A 17,719-nucleotide genomic window follows, 5' to 3' on the forward strand; every position below is an offset into this window, starting at 1 on the left:
GGGATGCTTTCACAACCTGCGCAAGGGCGCACTGGGGTCGCAGAGCTGCAGCACTCGCTTTGGACCGCCTCGAGTCCCTGTTTGCTTGCCTACGCAGCTGCCGGTTCCCGGACGCACAGTGAAGCCCTTCGCTTCTACCCCAGCGCCCCGGAATTGTTAGGCCCAGTTCCAGGGATTTCTCCAAGAAACTCACTTGGTTCCCTGCAGCCAGGATTGTCTCAGGGAGTCTTGCCTCGGTAGGAAACTTGTCCCGGGCCAGGACCAGACTCGCGGCTTGAGCGCGGGGTCGGGGCCAGCGGGTACTTCCCTAGCTCTGGAAAGTCATTCTCTGAGTCTCTGGAGACAGCGATTGCGTCCTTCTGCAGGCTCGACTTTTCTCCCCGCTCTCCAGGAGGCTGGGGCGCCAGGAAAGAAATTAGAAATCAAGTAACAAAATTCCCCCCAAAGAATACTTCTGATGGAGGAGCCCTTAAAGACACAAAGCAGGGCCAGGTAGCAGACAGTGGCTGTGGAGGTGCGCAGGGTGAATGAGTAGACTGGCGGGAACGCGGGACTCCAACACGTCGGCCCTCGGGAAGCGGCCACGGTAAAGGGGAAGGTCAGGTCTATACTCTTTTTATTTCAATAAAAACCTTTTTCTCCATCGCAAACCCATGGGGAGCAGAGAAGGTTGCCGACCTTTTCTCGTCCCCCCTCCCTCCAAGTCAATTCAAAGACTTTCGAAGTTCCCTCCACCGTCGAGGGATTCTACCCCTGAAGTTCTGTCCGGAGACCCCCTCCGACTCCCGGCGGCGGAGGCGGGGACCCAATGGAGCTCGCCCCCTCGAGTCCCCGGAGACCTTGCGCCCTGTCGAGCCCGGAGGGGGCGGGGCCTCGGGGCGGGCTCTGTGCGGTGGGGCGGGGCCTGAGCAGCCCAGTGTGCACCACCATTGGTCGCGGGCTCCAGACTGGCGTGCGCACGTCACGGGCAGGGCCCGCCCCCTTGGCAATGTCTTCAGCCTGCTGCACTCCTAACTTAAGCATTTATTCCACTGGGATAGAAGCGGCAGGAGCAGCGTTGGCACCGGCGAACCATGGCTGGGATTTTCTATTTCGTCCTCTTTTCGTTTCTCTTTGGGATTTGCGACGCTGTCACCGGTTCCAGGGTGTACCCCGCGAATGAAGGTAAGACCGGGGCAGCTTTTCTGCACTGGGAGACAGACAGGGGACTATTCGCGGGTGAATGGTCCTGGGGAGTGTTGGGCCGGCCGGCTGGTGTGTGTTGGGGGGAGCACACCGTGAGCAGTGCCTCTTCGTTCTGGAGAATGGGTCCGGGACTAGGGCACCCATGAAGGGAAGGTGGGGAACAGTTGGATAGCCGGACCCAAGGCGTTGACCTGTGCCAGAAGAAGGACTGTTCAAGTTTGAAAGGAAAGGCCAAAGTTTATCAGCATCAGCCTGCGAGGCCCGCTTGGCTCCCCGAAGGGGAGTACCCGAGCCAAAGCCAGAATTTGAACAAATAAATAAATAAATAAATAAAATTCACTGGGCCATGTCCCTCACCACCAACCCCGGGCAAAGGTGGAATGTAAACCTGGAGTACAGTGAGGGCTTGGCGCTCCCGGGTTCTAGAGAAAGCCTTCCGAGCTCTGGTTTCTGCAAAGTTTCCAGAGCCCTGTGCTTCCCGGGACTGGGCTACCGGCCTCCGCAGCGCAGCGGGGGTGGCGCCGCTCGCTGGGCTCCGGTGACCTGATTTCTAGCACCGGGCGTCAGACACCTTTCTCCTCGCTGAGCCAGTGCCCCGGGTAAATATCGCTGGCCTAGGGGTCCACGAGTTTCCCAAATCACCCCCGCAGACCCTGGCAAGTTAAATGTAGTCGACTTTTCGCTTTTCACCCTACAATTGTACAGTAGGCGGGTTAGGAGGGAACGCGCGCTGCAACCGGACCCGTCTAGGTGCTCAGTTTTCTGTGCATGTATGCGGATACACTAGGATTGTCCGTGTCTGTGTGTCTGTAGCCGGGAATGGGGGGCGGGGGGTGATCATATAGTTTCTGATGAACCCAGAGAGGCGAGGTGTGTGTGTGCGCGTATGTGTGCTCGTGTGTCTGCGTGTGCGTATGTGTGTGCGCGCGCACACCAAAAGTGTGTATGCGAGTGCTTGGGTTCCTCCGTGAAAGCGGACGATTGTGTGCCGTGTGCGAGTGTCCTGAGTGTGTGCGCGTGTGTTTGGTGTATACTGAGGCCGTGGCCTTCGTGCAACGAGACTGGCTTCCGTCTCGCGGTTGGACTCCTCTTCCATCCATCTATCCATCCATCTCTGCATTTCTCCAGGCATCCATCCATCCATCCTTACGCAAGCTCTCATTTTCCCTGATCCGAAGGAGGGAGCCATGAACCAACTTAGCCTTGGCTGGGCAGCCGGTCCCGAAGCTCTCCAGACGGAGACTTGGAGAGATTCATACACCTGCCCACAGACACTGCTTGGGAGGAAAGCCGAGCGCTCTCGCTCTCCCAGTCTGGCTCCTTCCGACGTGGCTTCTGGTGCCTTCTAGGCCGCTGCGGTCGCTGCCCCGCGAACCCAAGGGTCATCCCCCTGAGTGAACGTGGAGCCTACATTTTCCTGACTACTTCGCACACTTGTTAGGACGTCCCCAGAGACCTCTCTCGCCCCAGACGTAGAAACTCTTTTTTTAAAATATAATCTCTTTCTGCTTTTTCTTTGGGAAGGACAACTTGGGAACCCTAGACAAAAAGGCACGATGGAGCTGTAGGCTAACATTGAAAGAAAGGAGAGGGTTCGCCCCCCTCCCCGACTCCTCCTCCCCTAAAAATTAATTCATTTTGTTGCTCTTTATTCCCATCACGTTTCCTTTTCTCCCTTTTACCCTCCCTTTCTACTCCCTCCCCTTTTTTGTAAATTGGGTCTTATTGTTTCCTTTGTGTCCCTAATCCACCTTACATAAATCCAAATGGATGTAGCGGGCTTTCTCTAGGGACCCAGAAGAGAATGAGGAGGAGGGGTGCACTGGGGCGGGGAGCGACCCTGGGAAGGCTCTACATTTTAAAATAATTAATAGACCCCAATAATTCAGGATTTTCAGGAAAACCAAGGTAAAATGAGTCCCACTGATTTTGAGGTGAAATGAGAGAGGTGGTGGGGAGAGCTCAGGGGCCTGGAGGTGAGATTGAGAGTTGGGGTGCGCATGAGCGAGGGTGGAGGCTTCCCATTCCCACCCCTCCCCCCAGCTTGAAGAGCCAGCTTCACTGATCAAATTAATAATCCAGTGGTAACTTTGAGACAAGCCTTTCGACCCCCTGGCCCTGCAGATCTCTTTGGGAAAGGGAATGTGGAGAGGTTCTGAATGCACTGCGTCCCTTTCAGTGTCCTCTGTACCTAGCACTGTTCCAGCCTGAGCCCAGAACGCAGCTCCCTTTCCCCCTCCCCCCAACTTTGATGCATAGTTGTAGGTGAAGCCCAAGCATACTAAATCCATCAGGCAGCCCGGCCCTCCATACCTAAAATTCGAACCAGTGATTTCTTCAGGGGCGGAAGACGAGTCTCAGATCGTCCTCAAAAAGTCCTAGGACAGAGAAAACCCTTCAATGCATTTACATTCTAGTTCTACATGACTGGAATTACCCTCTTCTGAAACTTTGATATTCAAAAATGCAGTGGGTACCTTATCTATGGCTTATTTATTTGGTTGAGGGGGGACGTTTAAGGAGAGAGAGCCTTTGCCTGCCTGACCTGGTGGATCCTCTCTGATAGAATTCACTTGTGACTCTGTCACCACAATGATGAGTTATGTAGTCATCTGAAACCTGCAAAAACAAATAATCCTAGTAGATACCAGACAGAGATGAATGCAAATTTGGCTCTGAAGTGTAACTGCTCTACATAGATATATTTATTTTTTTTGAATTGTACTCAAGATTCTCTATTCATCCTTTTTAGAAAATGAAGCAACTGAGTTCTGGGATGGAATTTTAAATGTTAAACAAGTTAAATAAATAAGAACCTACAGATTTAAAGAGGGGGAAGATCAAATGAGTAATGATTATTTACATAAGTGAGACCAAGTTTAGGTTTTGATCAGAGTTGGATATGCGCACCCTAAACACATATGGAAACGCTCAGCCAAATGGTTTTTGTATTATTGGCTTTTTGCAATTGGAAATTAATCTATTTTTCTTCTTTCTTTTTCTTTTTTTTTTTTTTTTTTTTTGCAGTTAGTTTTTTTGATTCAACATTTGTCCTACAGATTTAAAGAGGGGGAAGATCAAATGAGTAATGATTATTTACATAAGTGAGACCAAGTTTAGGTTTTGATCAGAGTTGGATATGCGCACCCTAAACACATATGGAAACGCTCAGCCAAATGGTTTTTGTATTATTGGCTTTTTGCAATTGGAAATTAATCTATTTTTCTTCTTTCTTTTTCTTTTTTTTTTTTTTTTTGCAGTTACTTTATTGGATTCCAGATCTGTTCAGGGAGAACTTGGGTGGATAGCAAGTCCGCTGGAAGGAGGGGTAAGTTCCGATTTGCTCTCAGATCCAAAGGGTAAAAAAAAGACTGATTAGCAACTTTCTGAGCGTCCTAATGGCTTGATTCTTGTTGATTGTGGTGAGGGGGTCAGATTTCTGCTGTGGCCTATGAAGTGAATTACGCTTTGTTGGAGAAATCCTATACTCCCTTTGGATAGCTCTGTCATGGAAGAACTAGAAACCAAAAGGGTAGAAAGGGGTTTCAAAATTAGGAGATTGGTGGAGGCATAGACTTAGATGCCCATTTAAAACTAAAATACCGACAAGAAATATGATCTAGGGACCAAATTAGGATTTATGCTTATTACTGTGATGGCCATGAAGTCCTGACAGGGTTAATTTTAGACCAGTTGTTCTGCTTCCCAATGAAGAAACAAATAAATCAATAAGATACCAGAGAAAAAATATTTCTAGTTGTACCTGCATCAGCAGCAGGGAGAAGGGTTCCTTACATCCTTATAACAACCTTTAATCAGCTTCTGTTCACTTTTGTAAGCTGAGACCAAGTCAGGTAAACGTGGGCCAGGGACACACTACTTGCAGAAAACTGTCAAACTTGTGCGTTATTGGTGTTAAATGTGAAAAGTTTAAGCATTTGGAATCTCAGAAATCTGGAGGCTGGTTATAAAGTATGAAAGTGCCTTACTGTGCATTTCTTCTAAAACTTGTAACTCTTGGCCTTCACTGCCTGCATCGGAAGATTCAGAGAATCTTACTAGGCCAATGGCCCCATTCCCCAATCTCCCCTTGATAATGGGACAGAATGTATCAGCTTTCGAAACAAATCAGTACAATATGTAACTCTGACTTCTGCCAAATTGAAATAATGCTCAAATCTTTTAAAAAATTAAGCAGATCATCCAACCTTCACTTACTTGATGGATTATGACAGGGTCAATTGATTGAAAACAATGGGGGTGAAAGATTAGGAGTCTTTGCCAGGCAAAAATGATCATGCCAGCAGCCAGCATGGTACTCCACACCTTTCACTGAATATGCGATAAAGGAATTTAAAAAATCAAAGATTCATAAAAACTGTTGCAGGGGAAGCTATCTTGTTTTAAACCAGGTCTTACATATAATCCATTTAATTTTTCTGCCTTTCTGTTGTCATCCTAAACTTGACTTGGTTTGGTCTGTGCTGAAAAATGCTAGTCTGCCCTCAAACTCATTTTTTAAGGTGGGAATAGAATGATTGGCAGGCCTCTGGCAGTGTAGACAGGCTGTATTCACCACTGATTGCAGCCAATTGCCCTCATCCTTTGAATGTGAAGAGAGGTACAGCTTTATCTTGGTGAGAGTCAGACTCATGGTTAATCCTATACCCTGGAAAGGTCAATGATAGAGGCAAGAATTTCCCAGGCTATACCAATGGTGTACGGTGGAAGTTCATAAATGTTAGAACGGCTAGCAAAATTGAAGGCAGAAGGTATTAGAACTTGTACTGATAAGTTTAGTGGGCCTTATTTTTCTTACTAGATGGTCTTAGGTTTGAAAATAGAATTTCAAGAAGTATGATTTTGAACCTGACATGTTTCACTAAATATATGTGTGACATATCTAAAGGCAAGGAGAGACACATTGTGGACTCTGGTCTATCTAGTTTCTGGAAAGCTTTTATTGCAATATAATATGCTCCAGATGTCTTTCTCTCCCCCCTCCAGAATTGCTGAAAGAGCACCTGGTCACTTTCTCTAAACACAAAACTTATTCAGGTTGTCTTGAAGTCTAGTTAAAGAAAAAAATACTATGTATAGTTAATTGTATATCCAGAATCTCTGTGCTGACTGTAGGCAGTTTTGTTTATTTTTTTTCCATTTCCTTAAATATTACACATGTAACTTTTTAAGTATTGTTACTAGTGGTTGGAAATGAAATTTTAAAACATGTATAATAGAATTAGTCATTCCGAAATATGCAGGACTCATTGAGGAATTATATGTCAAAATAACAAGTTTAATTAATCTCTAGATTTTATCATTGAAGAGGACTTTTTCAAGCTTAGAGTAAAGGAATGAAGTGGATCTCTACTAACTGGGATGGATTGTTTTTTCAAAATTATTTCTAGCTGAGGAAAAAAACTTATAGTCTTGGTTATTTCGCAATTTTTACTTATAGAGAGAATGTCTCATAACTTTCTTGGCTGAAAACTAAGGATACTCATTTTGTCTGGTAATGATATTTATTTATTGTTACTGTGGTTAAAGAAAAAGAAAGCTAGTTTAACAGTATCACCAAGTATAATATGAAATAAAATCAAAGACAACTCACTGTTTGGTCATCAGAAAAATGAAGTGGACCATGAGAATAATGGCAAGTGATGGCTCCTGATGGCAACACTGCAGCAAATTAATCTCTTGGCAGTGTTCACTTAAAGACGTATATTGAATGGTTGGTTCTGATTGTAAAATATAATATGAGGGGAGAATTTCTCATTGTTCTGGTGAATTGATCAATGTAATTAGACAAGTAAGTTCAGGCTAGGAACTTCATGTTAGACTTAAATTATCCTCTCTGAACTCTGTGGAGGTACCGTGGGTGCCTTCATTTACATTGGTAAATGTGGTTTTCTGTCTACCCTTTGTTCTAAGAGGAGAAGCATGCTGACTAAGATTTTATTTCTCTTTTTGAAAGAAAATCTACTTTTGGATTTGTATGAATCTCACCAAATAAGTAAATTACTGGTAATTTATTGCTTACTGGATAAAAAGAAATTTTAATCACCACAGAAAGTTCTCCCCTCTCAGTTCCAACTTTCATAATGGTAGCAGATGAAAGGGATACAGAATTTTATCCATTATGGCCCTTCACATAGTAACATTTCCATCCATTAATAGTTTTCCGATGCAGAGACGGAAAACCCGTTGAAAGATACATTATGAGTCTATGTACTTCATTGGATTGAATGGAGCTTTAAGTGGAGCTATTATACAATACAAATTTTTAAACTATCTTTTTTCTTCTAATTATATTCATGTGTTAGATACTTAAACTGATTTATACCAGATCTATATCAATGCATTACTGGAGATGTTAATGAAGAATTGGAGACTGCCTGCTAGCCTCAAAGGAGCCCCCAAACTATCTTGCTGCTTTTAGGATAATTATTAAAAAAAAAAAAAAAAAACTATGGTGGGAGTGAAAGCACTACTTTAGTCACAGTGAATTTTTCCAAATTCTGATTGTTCCACCATTTGCATCTTTGTTTTGAAAGGAGATTGACAAGAAAGTACTATCATCTTCCTTTAATTTTCTTAATCTTTCAATAATAAATATTGCTTAACTATTTTATCTTCAATATCTACCAAATAGGTAGAAGCAAAGTATGTAGGTATTCTTGTTTACCAATGTGTCTATATTTTAAAAATCAGAACATTTAAAAGTTTTTTAATTGATTACAAGCTCTTGAAAAGTTTTCTGCTGTTATAAATGACACCGTAGTTGAGAAATCCAACCATAAAATTTACTCTGTCTTCTCCAGATTACCAAAACCAGAATAGTGGGATTTTCTTTTCCCATTTAAAGAGTAGTGACAGTGCCAAAAAAAATCAATTGACATTTTTTTAGGTATCAGAGAGCAAAGTTCTGACAGGAGCACCACTAATTAACTGATAATTGTCTTCCTTTGGCAAGCTCTGCTCTTCCTGCCTTTAATTTGCAGGTCTCTGTTCAATGGTTGAAACAATACACATGCGAATTTTTCATTTATGAGTAGATTTGAACTGTTGCCACTTGAAATTGTAGCTGTTGTAATAGGTGAATTTGAGGTTGTTAGACCACCTCAAGGAACTGCTGAGAACTCACAAGCAATAAATCCACCACTGCATCTGGATTTTAGGCAAAAGACTAAAATAATTTTTAAAACGTTCTCAACAAAATATTATCTCACCTCCCATAAAATGCTTTATTAGTGAGGGTTGGTGCTCAGTAATTTTGTCAGTAACGAAAGAAAAATAATTGGTGTCCTGTGAGAGTAGAATAGGATTGACAAATTACTGTAGGTTGAAATCTTATCATTGATATATTTCCTTTGGATCTTTGCAGTGGGAGGAAGTGAGTATTATGGATGAAAAAAATACACCAATCCGAACCTACCAGGTGTGCAACGTGATGGAACCGAGCCAGAACAACTGGCTACGAACTGATTGGATCACTCGGGAAGGGGCTCAGAGGGTGTATATTGAGATTAAGTTCACCTTGAGGGACTGCAATAGTCTTCCAGGTGTTATGGGGACTTGCAAGGAGACGTTTAACCTGTACTATTATGAATCAGACAACGATAAAGAACGCTTCATCAGAGAGAGCCAGTTTGCCAAAATTGACACCATCGCGGCTGATGAGAGCTTCACCCAAGTGGACATTGGTGACAGAATCATGAAGCTGAACACCGAAATCCGGGATGTAGGCCCATTGAGCAAAAAGGGGTTTTACCTGGCTTTTCAGGATGTGGGAGCCTGCATTGCCCTGGTCTCTGTCCGTGTATTCTATAAGAAGTGTCCACTCACAGTTCGTAATCTGGCCCAGTTTCCAGACACCATCACAGGGGCTGATACGTCTTCCTTGGTGGAAGTTCGTGGCTCCTGCGTCAACAACTCAGAAGAGAAGGATGTGCCAAAAATGTATTGTGGGGCAGATGGTGAGTGGCTGGTACCCATTGGCAACTGCCTATGCAATGCTGGGCATGAAGAACGGAATGGAGAATGCCAAGGTAAGAGGAGCCATAGTGTGCTTTTCATTAGGGCTTAGTGTGTGTGATTAAATCAGAGATGAGACTAAATGGAGTAAAGCCAGTAATTAGCAGCCCCTGTGGGATGTGGTGGGACAGAGGGGTCTAATGAGTAAGTGCTATAGCTCCAGGTGGCAAGGCGAAGACATTTCTAATACTGACAAAATAAATGATGCTGCTGTAATCAGCAGAAGGCCAAACACATTTGCTAACAGGCACTTAGATCTGAACCAGCTTGATGTGCCCTCTGAAATGTAAATGAACAAGCTGAAGAAATAGGCTTGATTGATCCTTACTTAAAGAGGGCGGACACTTTTGAGCCATAGTTTTCCTGTCTATAGACTTGGTAAAATACCAAAGATGGTAAATATCTCTCATCTTGTGTACATGTGCATGAATGATTTAAAAGTGAAATTAGATTGCCTTGTTTCAGTTCTCTCCCACTGATGAAAATTGAACTGTGTGAAGAAAGTCCATTTTCTCCTATCTTGTAGACCAGTGGAGACATGGCCTAACAAAGTGGAGTGACAATGTTTCAAGTGCATTCTGTTCCACTGAGCACCACTGACAGTCTCATACTGAAATTAATCTTGATGAAAGGTCGCTTTATTTCCCTGAGGAGATAGAAATAGAGCTAGTGTCTTCTTATCTGTTTTGTGGTCAGAGGTAATAGTAAGTTGTGATCTATTTTGGTTATTGAGTTATCGAAGAAATCTATAATACATATTTTTCATCTTGTTAATTACCATTTATCATATCAGTAAATGATTTATTTTCTCACCTAACATTTAGTGTATGCAATTTAGTCTTGCCTTATTTCCCCATTGTGTCAGAATACTAGAGAGGTTGCACACTCTATTACTTTATAGCAGTGTTGTATCTGGGTAAGGGATGAGAGTAATCCAGATTTACATGCATTGCTCATGTCATATGTGGATTAAGACTTGAAAAAAGTCAGTTATCCCAACTTTTTGTCTTACATGCTGTTTGCTTTTAGTGGCTACAGATAGTTTACTGCTGCCAACATTGTTCTGGTTACTACTCAACAGTTACAGTGTAACTCTGGGTCTATCCACAGGACAAATCAGATTAATTTTTTTCTCAGGGTGGTTGTCGAGCTGTAGCCTGCATCCCATCGCCACATGGCTCATCTGATTTGGTGATTAAAGAGCTTGAAATAACTGACCGCCAAACAACAATTTGTCTGGCATTTCAACCATCTTAATGACAGGGTGGGATTAACAATGTGCAATTCACTAGATTGACTGGAAATCAGTTATAACCCAAAGAAAATTGAATTATTGGTCACTTAGTGTCATAGGTATGCATTTTCTTCTCTCATAGTTAATACTTTCTAAAGTGCCAGTCCCGCTTTACTATCCTTATTTCTAGGAGTAGCTAACGTCTTTTAACTTAATTGCAAGTAAAACAGAATTAAGACTGGCTATCTTTGCAGTTGACCTAGGGTAAAAAGGAAATTTGTAAATTTGAGAATTTGCAAGTTGGAATATAAAGTTTTTTCCTAAAGATTAACTTCTTGCATTTTTGTTTGCCCTCGACTTAGCAACTACTAGATAAACTACTGAATTGAAACCCTGAAGTGTATTCTGGTATTAGTATTAGGAAGTATGTGAGTGTGCTGTTATTGGCAAATAAATTACAATGATCATAGCAGGAACAGTGAAATGAACAGGGCAATGATACCCTATCACATTTTAAAGTAAATTTTTCTGCCTTTTCAGTTGTTAAGACAGGACTTGCTCATCTTCACATGACAAGATTCTTATGTATATTTAAAAGACCCGACATCATTGGCTTCCCTTTCCTGTGAAAACGTTCATCCTTCTGGCATTAGCACATCTCTGTGTACATAATGTCATTGATTTTCCATTGTCACAGAGTCCCGTAACTCATACACTGTCGTACTGTGAGACTCCTAGACATTTTTACAGCCCAAATTAGAAAGGAAAAGAGAAAACGATGGAGGGCGAAGTGAATGTAAAGGCAATTGAACATTTTAGTGGTTCGCTTTATGGAAATAATCTTGGGAATCTAGTTAATTATGTGGTTCGGGAAAGGGGAGGAGCACGATGCTTCAGGTCCAGCCCATTCCTGAGCAAACGGTTTGCAACACACATGTAGATGTTCAATGGAAGGGGAAGGTTGATTGAGCCATTTTTGAGAACCTTTACTGTTTTCATACATGCTACTCCGGTTGATGTGTTATATGTGTGTGTGTGTCTGTTTATCTGCTTATAAAACGACTGACCTTTTCAAGACTCCACTTGTGGCTTAATACTCTTTTTGTTTAATAGTTATATCTATACCTGTGATAAATTTGTGTAAAAGGAAAAACATGAATGACAAAGGATTCTCAAATTCCAGACTTGAGTAAGACTTTTAAAAACCAATTCAAGACTGAATGTTTTAGGAGAAATTAAAATGCAAACCCCTGTAGGTTGACCCCACCCCTGACACCACTACTGGTACCCGAGAGGCATCCAGATAGAATAGAAAAAAAATGAAAACAAAGAAATGAATCTTGGTTTGGTTGCTTAGTTCCATGACCTGGCACATGTTTCTTAAGTCCTCTGAACCTTGGTTTACTCATCTATAAAATGGGATGATAGTAGTAATACTTAGTTGATAGACTTGCAATGAGGACTTGGGGATGTATGGTTGATAAAAAGATCATGAAACACTACATAGGTTTTAATTCTAGCATTTCTGTTATGGTGCTCTTCCCAAGGTCATTGTTACTGACACTATTGAGTTGAAATAGGAAAAGAGAATTCGATCTCCAAGACACTCTAAGAAGTCAAGGTTACAGATAGGAAGCATGCTCATGCCTTGCCCTGACAAAGAATAATGTTCAGTTTTACAATTTATATTGAAAATGCTATTTGGAGAATGTCATCCCCCCCCCCCTTTTCTAGGAAAGAGAACTTTCCTTTGAATGAGAGAAAAGTGATTTGGGGGTTGAACAAAAAAGAGGGTGTAAAGAGAGCTTAAGAAGGAATATAAAGGAGGACTGGCCAAGTCTTCAGAACTCTGGCAGCAGGTTCCTCCCCAATTGTCTTTTCAATGGGTCTACTGTGGCAGGACAAATAGAAGAACAGGTGAAAGGTCACCTACTTCCTCATCCATCTTCCTTGGGGTCTGGGAGGTCAGAGTGAAGATTGATTAAGATCTTAAATGTTTGACAAAAGATCCTTGGACAAAAATGGCCAGGGTGAGTGGGGGCCTGGGGTGTGCTGTTGTTTGAATTTAACCCTGGCCATCCACGAGAGTCTTCAAGGGACCTTGGGGACAGAACTACACTTCCTCTCCCAGTTCTTAGCCCTGAGCAGTACATGCTAATGGAGAGAGAGGAAGGGTGAAGAGCCGCATCAGACATGTCAAGGGCTGCAGGCTGATAGTGGGCTTGTCATCCGAGGCAGCTGCAAGTTCATTCTGCTCTTGAATAACGTTTTCTCTCGTGATGTGGTTTGGTGTCAGTAGCACAATAAAGAGCCTTAGCCACTCATCTGTCCTCGCAGAGAATGCATGACTGGAGTGAGCAGCCCTTTGAACTTGTCTAGTGACTGTGCAGAGGATAACCTACCGGTTCTAGTTAGTGTGGTGGCCAGTTCCCACCAGACCATCCGGGAAAGGAAACAAAATCAGATATCTCCTTCCTGACACACCTCCAGTCAGGAATGTTCATTCCCTCAGAAATTTTAGGCAGAAGGAAGACAGGAAACGATTATCAACTTACTTAATATGGTTAATTAAAAAAAACCCTGAGGGCTTGCAGGTGGCATGTTGGTTAAGGCATTAGACTCCCACATGACCTATTGTGGTTCAAGTCCTGGACCTGGAAGCTTGCTTTCTTACTCTCTTTCTGTCTGGTCAAATTAAAATAATAATAATGATAAATAAAATTAAGTAATACTTTAAACAAATCAGAAGCCAAAAATGAAAGGAGAGCCCTACATGTACCTTTGGGAAATAATAATAAGCAATGCTTTCAGAGAGTATATATGAACATAACACAAATAAAAAATAAATATTCTTATTGGGTTGCTCCTAAGGCCAAAGCTAAATAATCACAACTGTGAAAAAATTAGGTAGGTAGGAATTAAGCCTTGCTGAAATGTGCAATTTGGCTATAAATTGAGGTTGCAGATATCTAGGACCTACATTGGATGCCATCACATATAAAATGAATTTATATCAGCAAAAGGTGTCATTATTCAAAGCTCTTTAAGGAAAGAGTAAGATAGAGATGCTTTGATGGTTGTAAAATAGAAGTATTTTAAATCGGCGCTCTAAAAAGAGGGAGACAGTTTTGCCAAGAAATGGTTATTTTGTTTTTCAAATATTCTATGGGAGGGCATAGGAGAGAGAAGTAATAGAAAAGCAGCATTTGAAATATAGTTCAGAGAAATGCTGTTTCATATCCATTCCACTTTTGAAAATTTTCTCCTACCTTTGTGTCTTAAAGAATCAATTGCTTGAATCACATGACCACTTTTATCTCCAGCCGTGAGGCATGGCTGTGATCACTGAAAAATGTAATTCTTTATCTATGAGAAGAGCAGGGTTTAATTATTGTCCTTTTTCTGATATACTTCTTTTTAATATTTGTCTTTGTGTGACCAGGCTTCTTTTGTGAGTGTGAATCTTACATGTCTCCATTTTGGACTAACCAGAGCATCTCATAGGAATGATCTCAGTTAGGGGCTTTTTAAAATATCGTATTCAAGATTTGATGACTTATTTTAGTCTAACGGAGCTTCCTTGTACCTTTCAAAATGAACTAAGACGTAATTATTCTGTTAAGACTTGAGACTTTAGAGGAAAGAAACTTATTAAATGATTTTTCAGTTCTTACTGTGCAAAGCAGACAGGTGGTTAGACTTTCACATCATTCAGCTTTGCTATTTGATATTTTCATGTTTTACTGATTAACTTGACATTATCAATGAACTGCATGCTTACCAGAAAAATTTTAAAGCAGAATTGTATAAAGTAAAAAGGATGTCTTCTACTACGCCTCTGCCTGAGTGTGCAAATTCTTATTCCAACTTTTTGTGTTACTATTCTTCACAATTTGGCAGGTAACCCAAGTTTATTTGTGTGTTTTAAAAGTAACAGATGGGGGGAACCAGCAGTTAGCATAATGGTTATGTTGCTGGACTCCCACGTAGTCGACCACGGTTTGCGTCCTGGACCCGGGTGGCTTAAAACTCACACCGGGCGCGTGTGCCCAAGATCCCGAGAGGAGAAAGGAGGAGAAGGGATTGCGGTGTGACCATCCTCCCTGGGGGGTGATTTCTCGCTTTCTGTCTTTATGTCTCTTTCTGTCTGTCTGGTGAGCGCACGCGCCCTATAGCAAAAACCTCTCAAAAAAAAAAAAAGTAACAGATGGGGAGGGACCAGCAGATTGCATAATGGTTATGTTGCTGGACTCCTACATGACCAACTATGGTTGGAGTCCCGGACCCAGAGGCTTGAAACTCATGTTGGTCACATGTGCTTGTGTGCCCAAAATCCTGAGAGGAGAATGGAGGAGAAGGGATTGCAGCATAGCCATCTCCCCTGGAGGCGGGGGATTTCTCACTTTCTGTTTCTCTGTCTCTCTCCATCTCTCTGGTGAACACATGTGCACTATAGCAAAAAAAACTCTGTCAAAAATAAATAAATAATGGGTGGAATTATTCTCTTAATTGTCATCTTGTTTTTGTAATACCTGACTATTATGGATGCCTTTCATATTAGAGAATGTAAGTTATGTCCATCTTTTTAATCTATGATTAATATTCTACAAATATACTATATCTTATTTAACCTTGCTCTTACTAGTAGATATTTAGGCACTGTTAATATTTTTGGTAATATTTGAATACAAATATATTAATTTGTAAATCATACATTCATGTTCTACTTTAAAAAGTGAATGGTTAACATTGCTTTGTTATATTTCTGGCTTTATCATGGGCAAGTACTATTTTTTTTTTTTTTGAGAGGTTTGTGCTATAGGTGCATGTGCTTGCCAGAAAGACAGAGAGACAGAGAGATAGAAAGCGAGAAATCACCCCCCAGGGGGGATGGCCACATCACAATCTCTTCTCCTCCACTCTCCTCTCGGGATCTTGGGCATGCACAGGCATGTGCCTGGCGTGAGTTTAAGCCACTAGGTCTGGGACTCAAGCCACAGTCAACTACATGGGAGTCCAGCGACATAGCCATTACACCAACTGCTGGTCCCAAGGGCAAGCACATTTTTAAATTTTTTATTTTTTTAATTTGTTAGAGGGCAACTTCACTCATCAGAGAGAGACAGAGAAATAAGAAAAGTGAGAAAGTAACTCCCAGGGACATGGCCATGCCTCAATCCTTTTTCCTGCATTTTCTTTTCAGAATTTTTGGCAAGCATGCACATGCGTCTGGCATGCTTTGAAGCCACTGGGTTTGAGATAAAAACTACACAGTTGGCTATGTGGGATCCAGCCACGTTAACCACCACATTAGTGGCTATCCCAGACAGGTAAATTTAATAACACTTTTTATAAGAATATAAGTGGAGCAGTACAGTCAGGTATGACCAGATTAGTAACACCCGTGTTGATTATGGAATGTGAGGGTTTTCATTTACTGTTCATTGAAAAAATAAATGAAAAATGAATGCATAAGGAATTGCTACCTGTTTCATATTAAAGATTTATTTGGTGGAGTTATGTTTCATGGAGTCAATATGAAATGTCAGAATCTTTGCATATGACTAATGTATTCATGAGGTCCTTGTTTATAATTCCAACTTTGATTAGATCTTAACTATTTTTATCTTGTTTATGATTCAGCTCTATATCTGAACATTGACAATCCTCTCCAGTACATGAAGTTACATAAAATTAATACAAAATGACTCAGAATTGCCTTTGGAATTTTGACTTGGATTAAGTTTCTAGTTGAGCCACTTAACCAGATATGTGATTAGGGACACTAATTTACCTTCCCTATCCTCAAGTTCGTGTTCACAAATTAATTGCGATAGTATGTTATTAGGTATGATACACACATATGATCCTACACAAATAAAGCAAGGTGCTTAGAATCATTAGCCACTTAGTAAGTGAAATTGTTACTCTTATTTTTATTGTTGTTCTTTAGAAGTATGGTGGCAATGTGAGCTCTTTGTATGCCCAAGAATGAAACTAGTTTATTTAGTGTCCTGGTAGAGGATTTTGTTTTTGTCTGAGGGGCAGTGGTGAAAAATACAAAGAACAGTGATAGTATAGTACAAAATGACTGGTCTTGTTGACACTGATCCAGTTCTCTGTTCCCAAGTCCCTCTCCTAGAGGTGTGGTTCTCAAAATGTGGTCTAGCTGCTTCCTCAAGACCCTTTGACATTATCTGCCAGGTCAAACTGTTAACAATATTAAGAAGTTATTTGCCTTTTCCTTGTCATTCTCTTGTAATGTACAGTGGAGTTTTCTGGAGGCCATCTGACATGTTTCTCATTAAACTGAATACAGAAGCAGAGATGAGAATGCAGTAGTCCTCTATTCAAGCTGAACATTGAAGAGATATGTATACATACACATATACATACTCACATATGAAGGGAAAGCAATACCATTCTTCTTACTAATTTTCTTTTGCTTTGGAAAAATATAGTTTTTTTTTTTAATTTTTTAAATGACATTTGTATTAACAGGTAATTGCCAGAAAACACATGTCCTTGCCAGAGAAAGAGAGGGAGAAAGCACCTCCCAATGAGGTGTGTTCACCTGCAATGTCTTCTGCCCTCCATTTCTCCACCCTGTTGTGGTTTGAGACATGCACACACATGTGCTCAGCATATGTGCACACATGTGCCCAGCATATTTTTAATTAATAAAACCCTCCAAGGCCTAGAATAACACTGTAGCATGCCGTGTGGGATCTGGCTCTCTTAACCATCAACTACAGGGCTGGCCCATCATTACTCTTCAATGAGTTTAAAATACTCAGTTTCCATTTAATAGCTATAATTCACTTAACCAAAAAGCACTTTGTCATTTTCAATATGTTTTAAGAGTATAAAGAGGTTTGTAGACCAAACATTTTGAGAACCACTGTACTAGGCCATCAGCATGTTGAGTTTCTCTGCCAGATGACCATAAAGTACAATTCTGTCTTTCTGCAGGTCACTTAGATGCTTCCAAAATTAACAATGAAGTAAGAAAGCTCTTAATAATCCAAGAGACTTAGGTAGCTTAGAAGAATGACATTTTATTTATTCAACCCTGTGGATATTTCTATAAAATTAGGCAGCAATTTATAGCTCTTGGCTTTTTAAAAACTGGCTATCTGTGTCCAATAACATGGCTCAGTGCTCCCTTTTAGTTTTATTGTGCTTGTGAGAAGGAATGATTAAAGAGGCCTCAGCTGTCCCCTGGACCCTAGGAGACTGTATCTTTTTTTTTTTTTTTTTTTT

The 17,719-nt window shown here is 41.3% G+C and overlaps 1 protein-coding gene across 2 annotated transcripts in view; it reads left to right on the top strand.

Moving 5' to 3' along the window:
• The first annotated feature begins 1,045 nt into the window (after nt 1–1,045).
• Nucleotides 1,046–17,719, top strand: part of EPHA4 (EPH receptor A4) — a 192,427-nt gene continuing 175,753 nt past the window's right edge. For both annotated transcript variants that reach the window (XM_006170111.2, XM_006170112.2), the window contains exons 1-3: nt 1,046–1,164; nt 4,446–4,513; nt 8,573–9,236. In XM_006170111.2, coding sequence (XP_006170173.1) covers nt 1,074–1,164; nt 4,446–4,513; nt 8,573–9,236 — 823 coding nt within the window. In that variant the 5' untranslated portion in view covers nt 1,046–1,073. The remainder of the gene's footprint in view (nt 1,165–4,445; nt 4,514–8,572; nt 9,237–17,719) is intronic.

Source organism: Tupaia chinensis, unplaced genomic scaffold (assembly GCF_000334495.1).
Source record: "Tupaia chinensis unplaced genomic scaffold, TupChi_1.0 Scaffold148019_1, whole genome shotgun sequence".
Classification (NCBI taxonomy): domain Eukaryota; kingdom Metazoa; phylum Chordata; class Mammalia; order Scandentia; family Tupaiidae; genus Tupaia; species Tupaia belangeri.